We start from the raw sequence: 17,150 nt of genomic DNA on the forward strand, positions 1-17,150 counted from the left end.
CGAGGATCCCGCAGCCAAGCTCAAGACCCAAGAACCCAAGCCTCGAGGATCCCGCAGCCAAGCTCAAGACCCAAGAACCCAAGTCTCGAGGATCCCGCAGCCAAGCTCATGACTCAAGAACCCAAGCCTCGAGGATCCCGCAGCCAAGCTCAAGACCCAGACCCCAGCTCCAAGCCAAGCTCAAGACCAGGACCCCAGCTCCAAGCCAAGCTCACGACCAAGACCCCAGCCCCAAGTGCTCAAGACCAAGACCCCACTCTGAAGTCATATCATGTCCTTGCCTGGTTCTCGGGGCCGAGCCCGTGGCAAGACCCAGGTTCTGGGTCCTTGTCCAGTCTCGGGCTCGGAGGCCAAGCCTTGTCTTCTCTCCAAGTTCAGTCGTCCAGACACCAGCCACGTCCTGTCCTGAAGCCATGTCATGTGTTTGCCCGGTTCTGGGGTCCGAGCCCAAGGCAAGGCCCAGGTTCTGGATCCTTGTCCAGTCTCGGGCTCGGAATCGTAGCCTTGCCTCTTTGACCATGGTTTCTAGTCCTGGTCCCGCTTTCCTTGCTCCATGTCTGCGTTCTTGTCCCTGCTCCTGGTCTTAATCCTGTCATGTCCCTACTCTAGTTAAGTCCTGTTCGTTGTACATCAGTCTCTGTGTCTCGCATTTGCGTCCGTTCCCAGCACCCCATGCGACAGAACGAACCAGCCAACCATGGACCCTGCAACAATGACACTGGAGATGAACACTGGCCATCCAGGATACCCTGGTGCCAAAACCTCCTACCCACCGGCCCGAGTTGTCCGTAGTCCTGGAGAGCCTCTTCAGTCGCCCGTAGAAGCGGGGGTACTGTCATGGTCCGGTCCGTGAGTCCACATTCCGGTTCACGGTCCGGTCCGTGGACTGAGCACTCCGGGTCTCCCAGCTGTCCCTTGTTTGAGTTAATCATATGCACCTGATTCCTATCTTTGGGCTTGCATTATAAGTAGCTTTTGTGTTGAGTGTGGCCTGCTGGTTTGTCTCGTCAGTCCCCCCTGGAGCAACCTGCTGATGGAAGGCTATTGAAACCATTTGTGATCTCTAGGGCTGGTTGGAGGACCACTGTTTCATGGAGCCTTTTTGCCACTTGGAGTAGTCTTTGCGGTATGGAATCGGCTGTTTCCCGGGCCAGCTAAGTGGCTGCCAGCCACTCCGTGCTAGGTAGAGATCCGACTGTTTCCGTAGTCAGCTGAGGTCACTGGCTGAACTGAGACTTGGATCTACCCTGGAGCAGAGATGAAACTGTCTGTTGTTCTTTGGTGTTTGTCTTGTCTTGTCCTCGTCTCCGTGGGATAAGGCAGGCCGCTTTGTCGTTGCCCTGCGGGGGGCGGGGGGGGGTGGTCCTGTCTTGTCTTGTTCTCGCCTCTGTTGGGTAGGTCAGGCCGTTCTGCCATTACCTAACGGAGAGACCTGTCCCACCTTGGTGTGGAGATTAAGTTGAGTCACGGCTTGTCGTAGGGTAAGTCCTGGCTCTGTGTCTATGTTCTCTCCTGTCTCATGATAGTGTGGTGTTAAAGATGAGTCCTGGCTCTATGTTGATGTTCAGTCCCCAGTCTGTCTCTCAGATCCAGTATCCGAGTTATCATCCTCCGCATTTCAATACAAAGGTCCCGCAGCCAAGCTCCAAGAACACAAGCCCCGAAGATCCTGCAGCCAAGAGCCAAAAACCCAAGCCTCGAGGATCCCGCAGCCAAGCTCCAAGAACCGAAGCCTCGAGGATCCCGCAGCCAAGAGCCAAGAACCGAAGCCTCGAGGATCCCGCAGCCAAGCTCCAAGAACACAAGCCCCGAAGATCCCGCAGCCAAGAGCCAAAAACCCAAGCCTCGAGGATCCCGCAACCAAGCTCCAAGAACACAAGCCTCGAAGATCCCGCAGCCAAGCTCCAAGAACCCAAGCCTCGAGGATCCCGCAGCCAAGCTCCAAGAACCCAAGCCTCGAAGATCCCGCAGCCAAGAGCCAAGAACACAAGCCTCGAGGATCCCGCAGCCAAGAGCCAAGAAACGAAGCCTCGAAGATCCCGCAGCCAAGCTCCAAGAACCGAAACCTTGACGATACCGCAGCCAAGCTCCAATACCCCAAGCCTCGAGGATCCCGCAGCCAAGCTCAAGACCCAGCCCCCAGCCCCAAGCCAAGCTCAAGACCATGACCCCAGCCTCAAGCCCTCAAGACCAAGGTCCCAGCCTGAAACCATGTCAGGTCCTTGCCTGGCTCTGGGGGCTGAGCCCGAGGGAAGACCCCGTTTCTGGGTCCTTGTCCAGTCTGGGACTCGGAGTCCAAGCCTTGTCTTGTCTCCAAGCTCAGGGCTCTAGATCCCAGCCACGTCCTGTCCTGAAGCCATGTCATGTCTTTGCCTGGTTCTGGGGTCCGAGCCCGAGGCAGGACCCAGGTTCTGGGTCGTTGTTCAGTCTCGGGCTCGGAGTCGTAGCCTTGCCTCCTAGTCCATGGTTTCTAGTCCTGATCCCGCTTTCCCTCGCCCATGTCTGCTTTCTTGTCCCTGTTCCTGGTCTGAATCCTGTCACGTCCCTACTCTGGTCAAGTCCTGTTCCTTGTACTTCAGTGTCTGTGCCTCGTATTTGGGTCCGTTCCCAGCAGTCCAAGCGACAAGGATACTGGATCCTGGGGTGAATCGGAAGGGTGGAAAGATCATTGGTGGTGTTGGGCAGGTCAGGAGAAGAGGTACTAGGCCAGACTGGAGAAATGAGGAAAAGAGAAGGACGAAGAGGAACCTATGGAAGTTAGAAAAATCGATTTTATTCCCATCCGATTGGAGGCTACATAGACGGAACGTGAGGCGTTGCTAATCGAAACTGCGAGTGGATCCATTATGGCAGAAGTTGAGCACATGGACCGACATGTGGGACAGAGAGTGTGCAGAGGAATTGACATGGCTGGCCACTGGGAATTTCCCCTTTTTTTCTGGATGCAATGAGGTGCTCGACAAAGCGTTAATTATTTTGATTAACGGTTGGCATACGTTCAGTCTCTTCGTAAGACTGGATGCGATATTAGTTGAAGGCTCTGAAATATATTGCAGAACGTACAGCCGGCATGTTCGTTTTCACATTTATGTTGTAAATATTGCAAGCTCAATAAACAAAACAATTTCCCGAATGAAACAGAGCAACCAATCACAGTTTAATATTGGACTATGATGGCAACGTCTTGGTAGCCCAGGAATGGAAAAGATCAACAATAACAATCATGAAACCGAGAGATGAGGCTGTGAATGTTTCACAATAACATTCATGGATTTTTCAGATCGTCATTTGTTTGTCTTTGAGATTTTTCAACTTTGTGTCAAGCTCTCCGTTTCTCATCACTATTGGGATTTTACTAGAATTACATCATGTTTATTTTTCCCGCAGCTGTTGGAAGACACGTCAGTCTTGTGTGGTATTGAAAATCCAGTGTGCTGGAGCGAGTATAAATGAATGACCGTGGAGGTTCATCAGCTCAGAGTTCTTCAGCGAGATCGTGTGGAGCTGGGAGACGGGCTGAATCTCACTCAGCATGCTTGAAACCTTTTACCGTGTGAGAAGGATATGGTACCTGATCATTTCCGTAATTGGTGTCCCTGGTAAGAACATGGGCAAAGCAACATTTGCTGCTCTGTGAGCGCGGTCTTTGGACTCGTTCAGTTACCAACAGCGTTGTGAGGCCAGTGTGTTGGAGAGTGACAAATCTCTGTGTTCGTTCAGAAATTCCCTCTAGTTTATTTCTTGGCCTCGACTGAATATAAACGGGCAGTTGAAGGATGTAGAGTGGAAGATCGTGGAGATGGATTTATTCTGTGGATTCAGGTCAGGCTGTTTTGTGTTATCAATGTAAAGAGATTATCAAAGTAAACTCCGACAATCCAGCGCGTTCACCTCCTTTATCGGACAACGTATTATTCCGCATCAATGGTGCAACATGATTTAAATTAAAATTTAAAGATATTGCGCTGTGTTTTAAGATATTGTTGCAGGTTTGAAGGTAACACGGGAAGCGAATTCCCGGTGTGATTCAAGGAAGCTCGGTGGACTCCATTTGCGAGTTGAACTCGGAACCATCTGGACTTTGGAAAATTCGCACAATTGTCTGTGTGCGCTTTAGTGTACCAGGGTTTGCATCCACGGCCTATTCCGTGAACTGAAGAGCGAGTTAGATCCAGCCTAGCGCTGCCCGTTAGAGGTCAGATGTGGTAAAGTTCATGCGAGACTCCGCTCTGGACCAATAAGCATTGAAACATTTAGAGTATCAACGGCTCAGGCAAAAACTTTAAAGGTGAAAAATTAAACTTTCTGATTAGATACCTTACATTGTGTGAAGTAACCGAGGTCAGGAATAGTTTCAGAATTGAAAAGAGGCGAGCCAAGAAGGACTTCTGAGGGCGGGTGACAAATGGTAGTCGAGGAAGAGACTAAGACATGCAAGCGGGCGATTTTTTTTTGTCTTTGCACTTTGTAAATTAACAAAGCAGAGGGAGCGAGCTTCGCTGTATGGGGAGACATAGGTGACGGGAACGCGGCAGCCACCATCGTTGAAGAAGTGGTCTAGGTATCGTTGCTTTGCACATCAATCAAAAATCTGATCATGACAGATTTATATTGATTTCTCCAAAGTGCACTCGTCGGTCAGTTGCCAATGCCTCATTCCCTAACACTGCTCCTCTTTCAGAATCATGTACTGTACCCTTTCACGCAACATGCACTCTTTCGAAGCGTCTGCGACTTCCACTTGACACCTTTTCAACATCCAGAAATGAGATGTCTGAAAAATTTGACTGAGTTTATTTCCAGCTTATCCCTGCCATCGCAGCGGCGAGACAGCAATTCACTCATTCTTTTTGCTCTTCCTGCAGTCAATTCAGTTGCGATTGCGATCCTGTCCCAAGGAAACTGCGGGCTCTCCACGTGCACCACTCGCTACCTGGTGGCTATGGCAACGGCGGATATACTGACCATCGTATTTCGGGTCATATTGTGGCGTCTCAGTTATTATTATTTCCCCGGGACTTTCCTGGACATCACCCCTGTATGCAGTGTGATCTCAGCCCTGGGAGTGGCAGCCATGGATTGTTCTGTTTGGTTCACCGTCACTTTTACATTTGATCGGTTTGTCACAATCTGCTGTCAGAAGTGGAAAGCAAAGTATTGCACCGGGAAAACTGCGACTGTGGTTCTGACAGCAACCGGCGTTCTGTTCTTTTTTAAAAATGTGCCCTACTTCTTCATATATCAGCCTATGAAAGTAATTGGCAATATACCCTGGGACTGTATTCGAAAGCCGGACTTGTATGCGGATCCCGGGTGGATAGGATATAGATGGTTTTCCACTGTTCTAACGCCATTGCTCCCGTTCGTGTTAATACTACTGCTCAACGCTCTGACAGTCAGACACATTTTAGTGACTAGTCGCGTCCGTAAGGGGCTGAGGGGTCAGAGCAAGGCGGAGAGCCGCAGTGACCCGGAGATGGAGAGCAGGAGGAGGTCTGTGATCTTACTTCTCACCATCTCCGGAAACTTTATCATACTGTGGTCGTTAAAGGTTGCTGAATTTCTCTATAACACCATTGCTAGTTTGGATCAGAATAATTACAACGAATCGGAATACATCGCTGAACACTCCGGATATATGCTAACAATATTAAGTTGCTGCACGAACACGTTTATTTATGGGGTGACTCAGTCCAAGTTCAGAGAGCGGTTCATCATGGCTGCGAAATATCCGCTGACATCACTTATTCAACTCGTTAATAATCAAAATATCTGAGTTTCTCTCCGAGTCTGTCGCATTGTTTTCCATTTTGACACGACAGAGCTAGCGATCATCGGAGAACGTGGCAGCGGTGAGAATAAAACTGACTTATCCCCCGACAGAGACGCCGCACAAGAACAAAGACGTGGGCACTTGTAGCCCGCGACATCAACCCCTACAATTATTAAGCTCACACTTCCATTTGTGTTTATGTTTTCTCCGTATTCCAGCTCTCGTCACCGCCAGCGCCCCTTTCGATAATGATAGTGCGGGTGAGCGTCTGACGACGTTCAAAACCAAAGCGACAAAACGACATCTCATCCGTTCATTTAGCCTCTTGCATAAGATTGCAATGAAAAAGGAAGTCAACTGTCTGCACGAATTTACAGTAAACTTTGCACTTGTCCTTAGCATTAGATAAACTTGTTATGTTTAAATGTTCAATACCACAGAATCAGCGCCCATTAAATTTATTTTGTATTAGTTTGCCGTTCAGTACTCCTTATCTATTATTATTTTTATATTGTAAGTCTCTTCCCTGCAGGGTTCTGCCTCATTCTCATCACTATGAGATTATTCATCAAAAACGTGCAGATTAATACCCTTTTTTTTTGAAATTGTAACTTGCCTTTTTCTCTTCTTGTCTTCCCTGTTCAGTGAATTTATTTTTCTCTGTCCCACATACTTCTGGGATGTGTCATAATTTGTTATATTTGCAGCAACTTTGGCATTTAAATCAGTATTTGCTTGGTGTGGGACCCTGCCATAACGGTGAAACAGTTTGTTTGCTAGGCTGGGTTCTATTTGGAATCTGAAATTTAATTCCCGCTCACTTTCACTCCTGGCTGAAACTCAGCTGCATCTGTATGTCTATATCTACAGCTGTACACGGTTTCTGCCTATCACATTCCTCATTTCCTACTTTCTCTTCATTGTCTTCCGTTGTCTGTTGTCCTGTTATATTAGATTCCTCTTTCCCATCCCTTTAACTCTTCCAGCAATCAACTTCTCAACTATTTATTTCACATACCCCTCCCCACCCCCACTTCCCGGATTTCATCTGTGAGATGCCACCTTGTGCTTCCTCTAGGTACAGGAAGTTCCATTAACGCTCTTGAATTAAACAATCGTGAACTGCTCGGAAGCGCAATCACATGGTTATCTGCAGGACTGCGGTAGATTCGTCAACATTATCTTCAGGTGAATCTGCAGTTCAATCAATACTCCCTGAATGCCAGTATTTGGCAATCGGCATTATATTTGGCATAGTCCGTTATCATCCTGGATTTCGCATATTTCGACCGGGTCGGCAGTTAGGAAGTTATAAGAAAGTCAGAGTGTGCAGTAGTCCCGTAGTGCCTGGTAGTGCAGTATATCCATACCTTCATCAGATTTGTGCCAGCAGCAGGAAAGTTACAGCAACAACATTAGAAAAAAAAAATCATTACCGGCAAAGGTGAAGCGATGTTCCCACATTTTCAGTTGCAGTGATATCTGAGACAGGTCAGCACAATCTGAATGTAGGAGTAGCTCCCGTCCTTTATGAACAGACCCAACATCAGTAGGGTTTGTTGACTTAAAGAACAAATATCGGACAAAGCCATTTCCATCGTGAAACTCCAAAGGGAAGTCAAACCCGAGTTTATTGTCACGTGCACAACTACATAACATTAGATAAATTACGTACATAAGTAGAATCAAACACTTAAACATAACCTATATAAAATTATACAAGAACGAACACGATTAGAACAAAAACAATTATCCATGCAACACGAACAAAATGTTGCAGGAATTCAGCAGACCAGACAGCATCTATGGAAAAGAGTACAGTCAACGTTTCTGGCCGAGTCTATCCTGATGAAAGGTCTTGACCCAAACTTCGACTTTCCATATATGTTGGCTTGCCTGCAGCATTTTGTGTGTGTTACTTGGATTTCCAGCTTCTGCAGATTTTCTCTTGTGTGGAAGATGTCCATGATTGTGAAAACTTGCCACCGTGATTATAATGTTGCTGAGCTGCAGTAATTCAGATGATAGGTTCAAGTTCTGAGTGGTTGAAGGTAAGTTGACGTCGTTGAATTTGGAGCCGCCGAAGATCATGCTTTTGTATGTACTAAGTCCTCTTGAGTTAACTCGTCAAGAGGTTTGTGCCTGCCATGAAATCTTGATCATTTCAGAGTGCTGAAGCAGAAATGCACCACCTATTTATTGAGAGACTGCATCTGACACAGATTATTGCAAATTGAATATTTTGCCACGTTCACATTTTCTCTTTAACACGTCACTTTTATAGAGCGAAGCTTTATATCCCGGACTGGAAAGTCGGAGCTCCACTGTAACACAGTCGATATTGTATCTTCTTCTCATTGTTTTCTTCTGAGTGGATTCGTCTCTGATATGACGTAAACTGATTTATCGTTCTCGGGAATGTTGAACCGAGAAATTGGAGAGCTAGTAATTCGCCTGGTAAATGGAAGTAACTTTCGCTTTTGGACTTCCTGGTAACCCTAAGGATCCTTCTGCGGTTTGTTGTGTTGAAGGATGTGTAGTCTTTTACGCAGTACCTTGACACGCTCCTTCTTTCCGGTTAGGGCAGTTAGCTGATCCCAGTTCAACTACTGATAAGAATAACGCAGACTTTAACGGAGGTTTGTTTTATGCGTCATCCCAGTTGTAAATATTTAAAAATAATTTCACTTTCTGCTTCCCAGTAGCAAGGCTGCAGAGCCGAGTGGACTGTAACGAAGGGCCGGTCTTCGGCCAAATGATTCATAGGAACTTTAACGGATTAGACATGTTCGGCCGATGACAGTCTTTACAACCGTACCTCAATGCGCCTGTCCGGGCTGCTGGGTTTTCAGACCGCCACACCCTTCGCAACTCCAGATTGCAGAGCTCCAGCAATGTGACTCTGAGCACATGAGCGCACTACACAGTTCCCAACTATCATTCAGGTCGCTTTTCAGACTGCAGACCGACAAGGCTGTATCTTAGTGTGCAGGGCCAGGCTGAAGAACTGCAGCATGACAAACGTCTAGTTTCCCTTTTCTAATTATAACCGCTCCTTCAGCAACCTAAGGGTCCAAAACGCGCGAACATGGAAATAGCGCTCAATGAGTTCTTAACCTGCTGAAATACAGATCCACCGCCATTTCACTGCCTCCTGTTTACCTTAGAGAGCAACCTGCTCCGGCCATAACAGAACAAGCAATCTTTTCCGATTCCAGAATGATTTTCCTTTAACGCTCTCTACCAGGTATTGATAACTTCCTTCGATTAAATACAAATTTTACACGTGGACTGTTAAAGAGTGCACGGAAGGATGCTGGAAAGCTTTCCCCTGATCGAGTGCGGTGTATTCACGTGTTCCCTGTCTCTGCAATAGGTACTGAAGGCAATATGTGTATATTTGAGCATCGCCTCAATATGTTGTAAAGTAGTTCCGAGGGTCATCGATCTGTTTCTTACAGCGAGGCTCCTCACCATGGTGGTCCTGACCAGGGGAAACTGCGGCTTTCCAAGGTGTGTCTCTGACAGTAGCAGCAGACATACTTTCATGGTCTTCCACATATTATTGCACACAATCTCCATGAAAGTTCTTCTGACCCAAACCTGGTGTGCATACGGTGATAATTTACCTGAAGACGGTCTGCCTGGAACTGTTCGTGTTTTATACTTTCTGTTTCACGTTTGACCGATTTGTAGTCATCTGTTGTAGAGAGGTCACTGAAGCCATGGTCATAAGAATTACTTCCTTCCTGGATTTTCTCTGTTCTTTGCATTGTACCTTTGCCCATGAACCTGCCGATATAATCAATAGCGCGTCCTTGAGTGTACGCTTTCATTCCCGTGAAGGTAAACCGTATGTTATGTTAGCGAAATGACGTTATTGTAAATAGAAACCATAGAAACTACAGCACAGAAACAGGCCTTTTGGCCCTTCTTGGCTGTGCCGAACCATTTTCTGCCTAGTCCCACTGACCTGCACACGGTCCATATCCCTCCATACACCTCCCATCCATGTATCTGTCCAATTTATTCTTAAATGTTAAAAAAGAACCCGCATTTACCACCTCGTCTGGCAGTTCATTCCATACTCCCACCACTCTCTGTGTGAAGAAGCGCCCCCTCCCCCCCCCCATGTTCCCTTTAAACTTTTCCGCGCTCACCCTTAACCCATGTCCTCTGTTTTTTTTTCTCCCCTTGCCTCAGTGGAAAAAGCATGCTTGCATTCACTCTATCTATACCCATCATAATTTTATATAACTCTATGAGATCTCCCCTCATTCTTCTACGCTCCAGGGAATAAAGTCCTAACCTATTCAACCTTTCTCTGCAACTGAGTTTCTCAAGTCCCGGCAACATCCTTGTAAACCTTCTCTGCACTCTTTCAACCTTATTTATATCCTTCCTGTAATGTGGTGACTAAAACTGAACACAATACTCCAGATTTGGCCTCACCAATGCCTTATACAACCTCATCATAACATTCCAGCTCTTATACTCAATACTTTGATTAATAAAGGCCAATGTACCAAAAGCTCTCTTTACGACCCTATCTACCTGTGACGACACTTTTAGGGAATTTTGTATCTGTATTCCCAGATCCCTCTGTTCCACTGCACTCCTCAGTGCCTTACCATTAACCCTGTATGTTCTACGTTGGTTTGTCCTTTCAACGTGCAATACTTCACACTTGTCAGTATTAAACTCCATCTGCCATTTTTCAGCCCATTTTTCCAGCTGGTCCAAGCCTCAACTGCAGGCTCTGAAAACCTTCCTCACTGTCTACTACACTTCCAATCTTTGTATCATCAGCAAACTTGTTGATCCAATTTACCACATTATCATCCAGACCATTGATGTAGATGACAAATAACAATGGACCCAGCACCGATCCCTGTGGCACACCACTAGTCACAGGCCTCCACTCAGAGAAGCAATTCTCTACCACCACTCTCTGGCTTCTTCCATCGAGCCAATGTCTAATCCAATTTACCACCTCTCCATGTATACCTAGCGACTGAATTTTGCTAACTAACCTCCCATGCGGGACCTTGTCAAAGGCCTTACTGAAGTCCATGTAGACAATATCCACTGCCTTCCCTTCAATCACTTTCCTGGTAACCTCCTCGAAAAACTCCAACAGATTTGTCAAACATGACCTACCACGCACAAAGGCATGTTGACTCTCCCTAATAAGTCGCTGTCTATCCAAATGCTTGTAGATTCTGTCTCTTAGTACTCCTTCCAATAACTTACCTACTACCGACGTTAAACTCACCGGTCTATAATTTCCCGGATTACTTTTCGATCCTTTTTTAAACAACGGAACAACATGAGCCACTCTCCAATCCTCCGGCAGTTCACCCATAGACAGCGACATTTTAAATATTTCTGCCAGGGCCCCCGCAATTTCAACACTAGTCTCCTTTAAGGTCCGAGGGAACGCTCTGTCAGGGCCCGGGGATTTATCCACTTTAATTTTCCTCAAAATATGAGAATTTCTTTTTTTTATTAGAATTGGTTTTTAACTGCCGTACAGCCAGACGTCTCATGATGTCCAGGGAAACCCGAGTTTGGTTGCGGGGCAGGGACTCTGAGCATCAGAGTGATCAAGAGATGGGGAGCTGGAGGAAATCAGTAATACCGCTATTCTCTCTATCTGGGAATTTCATAATGATCTGGATGATATCGGCAGTGAGCTACATTCCAACCGTCTGATTGCTGATTACCGACCAGGTTACAACTCTCCAGGCTACATCGCAATTGAAGCCGGAAAAATGTTCATGTACTCGAATTCTTGTATAAACACTTGTGTTTAAGCATTAACCAAGTCTAAATTCAGAGTGGAGCTGAAAACCGTGCTGAGATGCCCCTGGACACACATTTTGATGTTGGTGAAAAAGAGCGAAATGTGGAATAGAACTGTCCCGTGCTTACAAGTTCAATTAAATCAGTGTTCGGTTGTTTTGGACAGTAATCATCCTGTTACGAGGAACGTCGCTATAAAACCCCTAAGTAAGTGGAAACACTTCGCAAAATGCAAAAGTCATTTTTAAAAATCACTTTTAAGCCCTTCACTTAGTGCAGAATGTATTGCCGTTTTCTAATTAATACTTCAACGTGCAGTATATAGTTGCTTACCGTTTTCGCACTGTGCCGAGACGCTTGGCCGTTGTACCAATCAAAGTCGTTTGTACAACTTCCTCCATCTCATTCATAATTTAACATCTGGATATGCTCAGCAGATGGATCAAACTCAGTACCGCGGGGAAGATTTAGCTCACCAATGTGGCGATCGTGTATATAACCAGGTCTGTAAATAATATTCAATGTGCCTTCTCACCAGAAACCTATAACACATCTCCCAGTGAGACATCCCTACCCCTCTTCTCCAATCTGCTTGTATCACAGAACAACATGCTGTCTGAATCCTTTATTACATGATGTACCTATACGTTAACATTTAGAGATTTGTGTTCCAGGACCCTGAGGTCGTTTAAAAACCGTCATCTCTGTCGCCATGTAAAAATGTATTTTTCTACTATGTCCCTCTCGGTGTGGATGGTCTCACATTTCCCCACACTCTGTCTGTCTGCCACATCCTCACTCATTCTCTTCTGTCTGCATCAAAAAACCATCACTGCACCCTTCCAACTACTGATCCTGCGAGCCAGCTCTATAACAGCAGCAGACATGGATGTAATACCCTTCGTCCAATATCCAAATCACTGATGTGGACTGTGAACAGCTGGGGTCTCAGTGCCAATCCCTGATTCACACTACCAGTCACACCTTCCCAAATCAAAGTGACCTATTTATACCTTCTTTGAACTCTGACTAATTCTAAGTTCACACAAACACGCGAGAAACCCGTGTTCTTATCAGAAATTTTCTTTAAATTCCACCGACAGACATTAGTCAGTTCACTATGTTCCATCTGTTTGCAATATCATGAACCCACAGTCAGTCTGCCATCCCTGTTGTTGCTGTCCTCCCAGCACCGTGGGTGAGGATTTGGATTTTGGGTCAATGTCTCTACCTGTAGGGCAATGTGATACAAAATACAGTAGCGATATTGGCCGTGTGTGGTTCAGTGTAACAATGACATTAGAAATGTGTTTCTCAGCTTGCGATCAGTGAGGGACTGACCGTCTCTTCTGACTGAGACGAGAAACGGATGAGCGCTCGGTGTCTGTGTGTGTGAGAGAGGGGCGGCTGCTCTGTACCTTGTGCCTGGACAGGTGAAGATTTCAGAGTTGATTGAAGTATTACCTCGTGGGTAGAGAAAGGAAACTGGGTCAGTGAAGGCTAAGGGTCAGATGGTTACGTGAAGTAGTCGGGGCAGTTCGTGCCATTGTCAATCTGTCTGACTCGATCTCACTCTCTCTTTCTCACATTTTTAACAATGTAGCTGAAACTTGTTATTCACTTCCAGCCATTCTGTATCTATTAATCTCTCAATTTAGAGTGCTGTTTTCGGTTAATTAACCGGCCTGCCCATTGCTTTGCAGATTGACGCATCCCTTCTCAATTCCGTTTGACCTGTGGCAGTTTGGAGATGCTCATAAAATTCTATTACATCAACAATATCCGGAAATGCTGGACGAACTCGGCAGAGTTATTTTTTCCACCACCGTTGCCTTGGAATTCAAGCATCTGCAGATTTTCTTATGTTTTGTTCATCACCAAATGGTCATCTCATCGTTACCATCCGACCTTGTTCTGCCTATTCTATCACTGTTCGCATCTGTGTTTCTGTGTTTGTGTGTGTGCGTGTGTGTATGTGTGTGCGCGCGCGCAATTATTAGTCTGTGCATGTGTGTGTGTGAGTAAGTTGAAGGACTGAAGGACAGTTCAGAATAGCACATAGAACAGTACAGGCCCTTCGGCCCATAATGTTGTGCCGACCTTTAAACCCTTCCTCCAATATAACCAAACACCACCCGCCCCCCCGCCCTGCACCCACCTTAGGACGGATTCCACAGGCTGCTCCACGAGTCGAGGGAAGAGATTACTGAGCCTCTAGCTAGGATCTTTATGTCCTCGTTGTCCACGGGAATGGTACCGGGGGACTGAGGGAGGCGACTGTTGTCCCCTTGTTCAGAAAAGGTTGTAGGGATAGTCCGGGTAATTATAGACAAGTGAGCCTTACGTCTGTGGTGGGAAAGCTGTTGGAAAATATTCTTAGAGATAGGATCGCTGGGCGTTTCGAGAATCATGGTCTGATCAGAGACAGTCAGCATGGTTTTGTGAAGGGCAGATCGTGTCTAACAAGCCTGATAAAGTTCTTTGAGGAGGTGACCAGGCATATAAATGAGGGTAGTGCAGTGGATGTGATCTACATAGATTTTGATAAAGTTCCCAACGGTAGGCTTATTCAGAACGTCAGAAAGCAAGGGATCCAGGGGAGTTTGGCCAGGTGGATTCAGTATTGGCTTGTGTGCAGAAAGCAGAGGGTCGTGGTGGAGGGGGTACATTCGGACTCGAGAGTTGTGACTAGTAGTGTCCCACAAGGATCTGTTCTAGGACCTCTACTTTTCGTGAGTTTTATTAACGACCTGGATGTGGGAGTAGAAAGGTGGGTTGGCAAGTTTGCAGACGACGCAAAGGTTGGTGGTGTAATAGATAGTGTAGAGGATTGTCAAAGATTGCAGAAAGATACTGTTAGGATGCACAAGTCGGCTAAGAAGTGGCAGATGGAGTTCAACTCGAAGAAGTGTGAGGTGGTACACTTTGGAAGGACAAACTCCATGGCAGAGTACAAAGTAAATGGCAGAATAATTGGAAGTGTGGAGGAGCAGAGGGATCTCGGGGTACATGTCAACAGATCCCTGAAGGTTGCCTCACAGGTAGATAGGGTAGTTAAGAAAGCTTATGGAGTGTTAACTTTCATAAGTCGAGGGATAGAGTTTAAGAGTCGCAGAGTAATAATGCAGTGCTATAAAAATCTGGTCAGGCCGCACTTGGAGTACTGTGTCCAGTTCTGTTCGGCTCACTACAGGAAGGATGTGAAAGCATTGGAAAGGGTACAGAGGAGATTTACCAGCATGCTGCCTGGTTCAGAGAGTATACATTATGATCAGACATTAAGAGAACTAGGGCTTTACTCTCTAGAGAGAAGGAGGATGAGAGGGGACATGACAGAGGTATACAACATATCAAGAGAAAGAGACAGAGTGGACAGCCAGCGCCTCTTCCCCAGGGCACCACTGCTCAATACAAGAGGACATAGCTTTAAGGTAAGGGGTGGAAAGTTGAAGGAGGATATTAGAGGAAGGTTTTTTACTCAGAGAGTGGTTGGTGCGTGGAATGCACTGCCTGAGTCAGTGGTGGGGGCAGATACACCAGTGAAATTTAAGAGACTACTAGACAGGTATATGGAGGAATTTAAGGCGTTTATATAGGAAGCAGAGTTTAAGGGTCGGCCCGACATTCTGGACCGAAGGGCGAGTACTGTGCTGTGCTGTTCTATTTTATTTTATTAAATTCCTCCCTATACCTGTCTAGTAGTCTCTTAAATTTCACAACTGTATCTGCCTCCAACACTGACAAGGCAGTGCATTCCACGCACAAACCACTCTCTGAGTAAAAAAAAACCTTCCTCTAATATCCCCCTTGAACTTCCCACCCCTTACCTTAAAGCCATGTCGTGCTTTGGGAATGGGATGGGAAACGCGGGGACAGAAGTTAGGGATCGGACGGTGTTGGTGAACTCTGTTTACTGATAAAAACGTGAAAAGTGTCAATGTGGCTGCTCAGAGACGAAGTTCAGCCTTTGTCATTGGTGCTGCGGAGTTATTTACATCAGATGAGTCACTGCTGAGGTAATGCCCAATACTTTTCTTATGGTTGTCTTCAATCAGAATCAAATGGTGTAGAATTAAAGTACTTGCTCAAGCAACCGTATGAAGAGGGTTAGTCAGGGGTGTAATCGTGTCTCTGGAGACAGATCCCCTGTATAAATCAGCGCGTTCGGATGGCACCAGCTCAGTGTCTGCCGGAACTGTGAATTCAGGAGCAACAGTTGTCACAGGTCCTCTCTGAGATAATGTATCCTGTCATCTCACAGATGGAAGTTTACTATCCCTTTATTTCAGCATTTGGAATTCCCGGTAAGGGGCAGTGTCAGCTGCCATATTTGGGAAGTAAAGCTTAATTCCAATGTTGGAATTGTTTCTGTCTCTGGTATCCACTGTCACCTGTCCAGTCCTAGTACTCCGATTTTCGATTCTGGGATCTGGATCTTAAGACAGAACGCTGCAGAAATAGAAACATAAAAACATGGAAAACATACAGCACAATACAGGCACTTCGGCCCACACAGATGTGCCGAACATGTCCTTACCTTAGAAATGCAGCGATTTGGCCAAGATCCATGGAATTCAAAGGGTTAGTCAGCGCTCTTCCAGCTGTTTGTGTTCAGTAATGTGATGTTCGAGTCTCTGTGCTTTTGGTTTAGCAGCAGCTGAACTGCATTTGGAAATAATGTGTGAATACAGCTCGCAGAGATTATAACAATTGTTTGTCTGCATTGGTGTGTGAGCGGTTGTCTAAATTAGGCGTAACAATCAAACCATCGACTGTTAGGGACATTTTAGCAAATGTGAGGAGTTCCATGTTGTACCTTGAAACTGTTTTTTTTTAAATAAATGTATGCGCTGTGACTGAATGTGAAGCAGTTGATGGACAACACAATGAGGTCGTTCCTGAGCAAATTATCACAACCGATGTTTTCCTTCATAATTATCAATACAGTGAATTGAATTAGATTACATCTACACCTGACCTGTTATAGACATCTGAATTCGACGCAGAGCAGCTTCTGGCCGTTGAATTCCTCTCCCCTGCTGCTCTGAAATGAATTCAGTAGGAAGTGTCATGTCTGTCTGTGTGGTGGTGAGAGACTGCGCTGAATCTGTTGTAGTCAATGTTCTGCTAGAAATCAGTCCAGTGGGAAATAGTGAAGTAGGAAACAAAAACGTGGAATGCTAGAAGCACGGAGCCCCAGGCAGTATGTATGGAAAGAGAAACCAGCTAACACTCGTGTCAGGGGCCTCTCTGAGAACAGTTCTGAGAAGAGACACCTTAATTGGTTTTCCACATATTCTGTTTTGCCTGTATGTGTGTTTCCAACATTTCCTGTCCCTGTCTGGTTCTTGTGTTCTGTCGCTCACAGGGAGAACCATGGGATTTTATGATTGTGTAAAGTAAGAATTCTGCAATCACCGTACTGATTTATTCAATTCATCAACAGGAGACGGGGAAAGTGCTGGTAGAAAATATTCCATACACTATTGACTCCGAGGAGGTAGTTACCCAGTTTTAGCTTTCCACTCCCACTTCACATTTCAGTCATCAGGATACTAATGCGTATTCAGAT

General features: G+C 46.0%; 2 protein-coding genes across 3 annotated transcripts in view; both read left to right on the forward strand.

Annotated features, from left to right (window-relative positions):
• The window catches only part of LOC134341616 (zinc finger protein 239-like), a 618,489-nt gene that overhangs the window by 543,000 nt on the left and 58,339 nt on the right, over positions 1–17,150 (forward strand). The gene's annotated exons all lie outside the window — the stretch shown is intronic.
• Positions 3,533–5,776, forward strand: LOC134341523 (probable G-protein coupled receptor 139). Its single transcript, XM_063039395.1, has 2 exons — positions 3,533–3,599; positions 4,866–5,776. The coding sequence occupies exons 1-2, from the start codon at positions 3,533–3,535 to the stop codon at positions 5,774–5,776; spliced, it is 978 nt and encodes a 325-aa protein (XP_062895465.1).

This window comes from Mobula hypostoma, unplaced genomic scaffold (genome assembly GCF_963921235.1).
Source record: "Mobula hypostoma unplaced genomic scaffold, sMobHyp1.1 scaffold_36, whole genome shotgun sequence".
NCBI classification, from domain to species: domain Eukaryota; kingdom Metazoa; phylum Chordata; class Chondrichthyes; order Myliobatiformes; family Myliobatidae; genus Mobula; species Mobula hypostoma.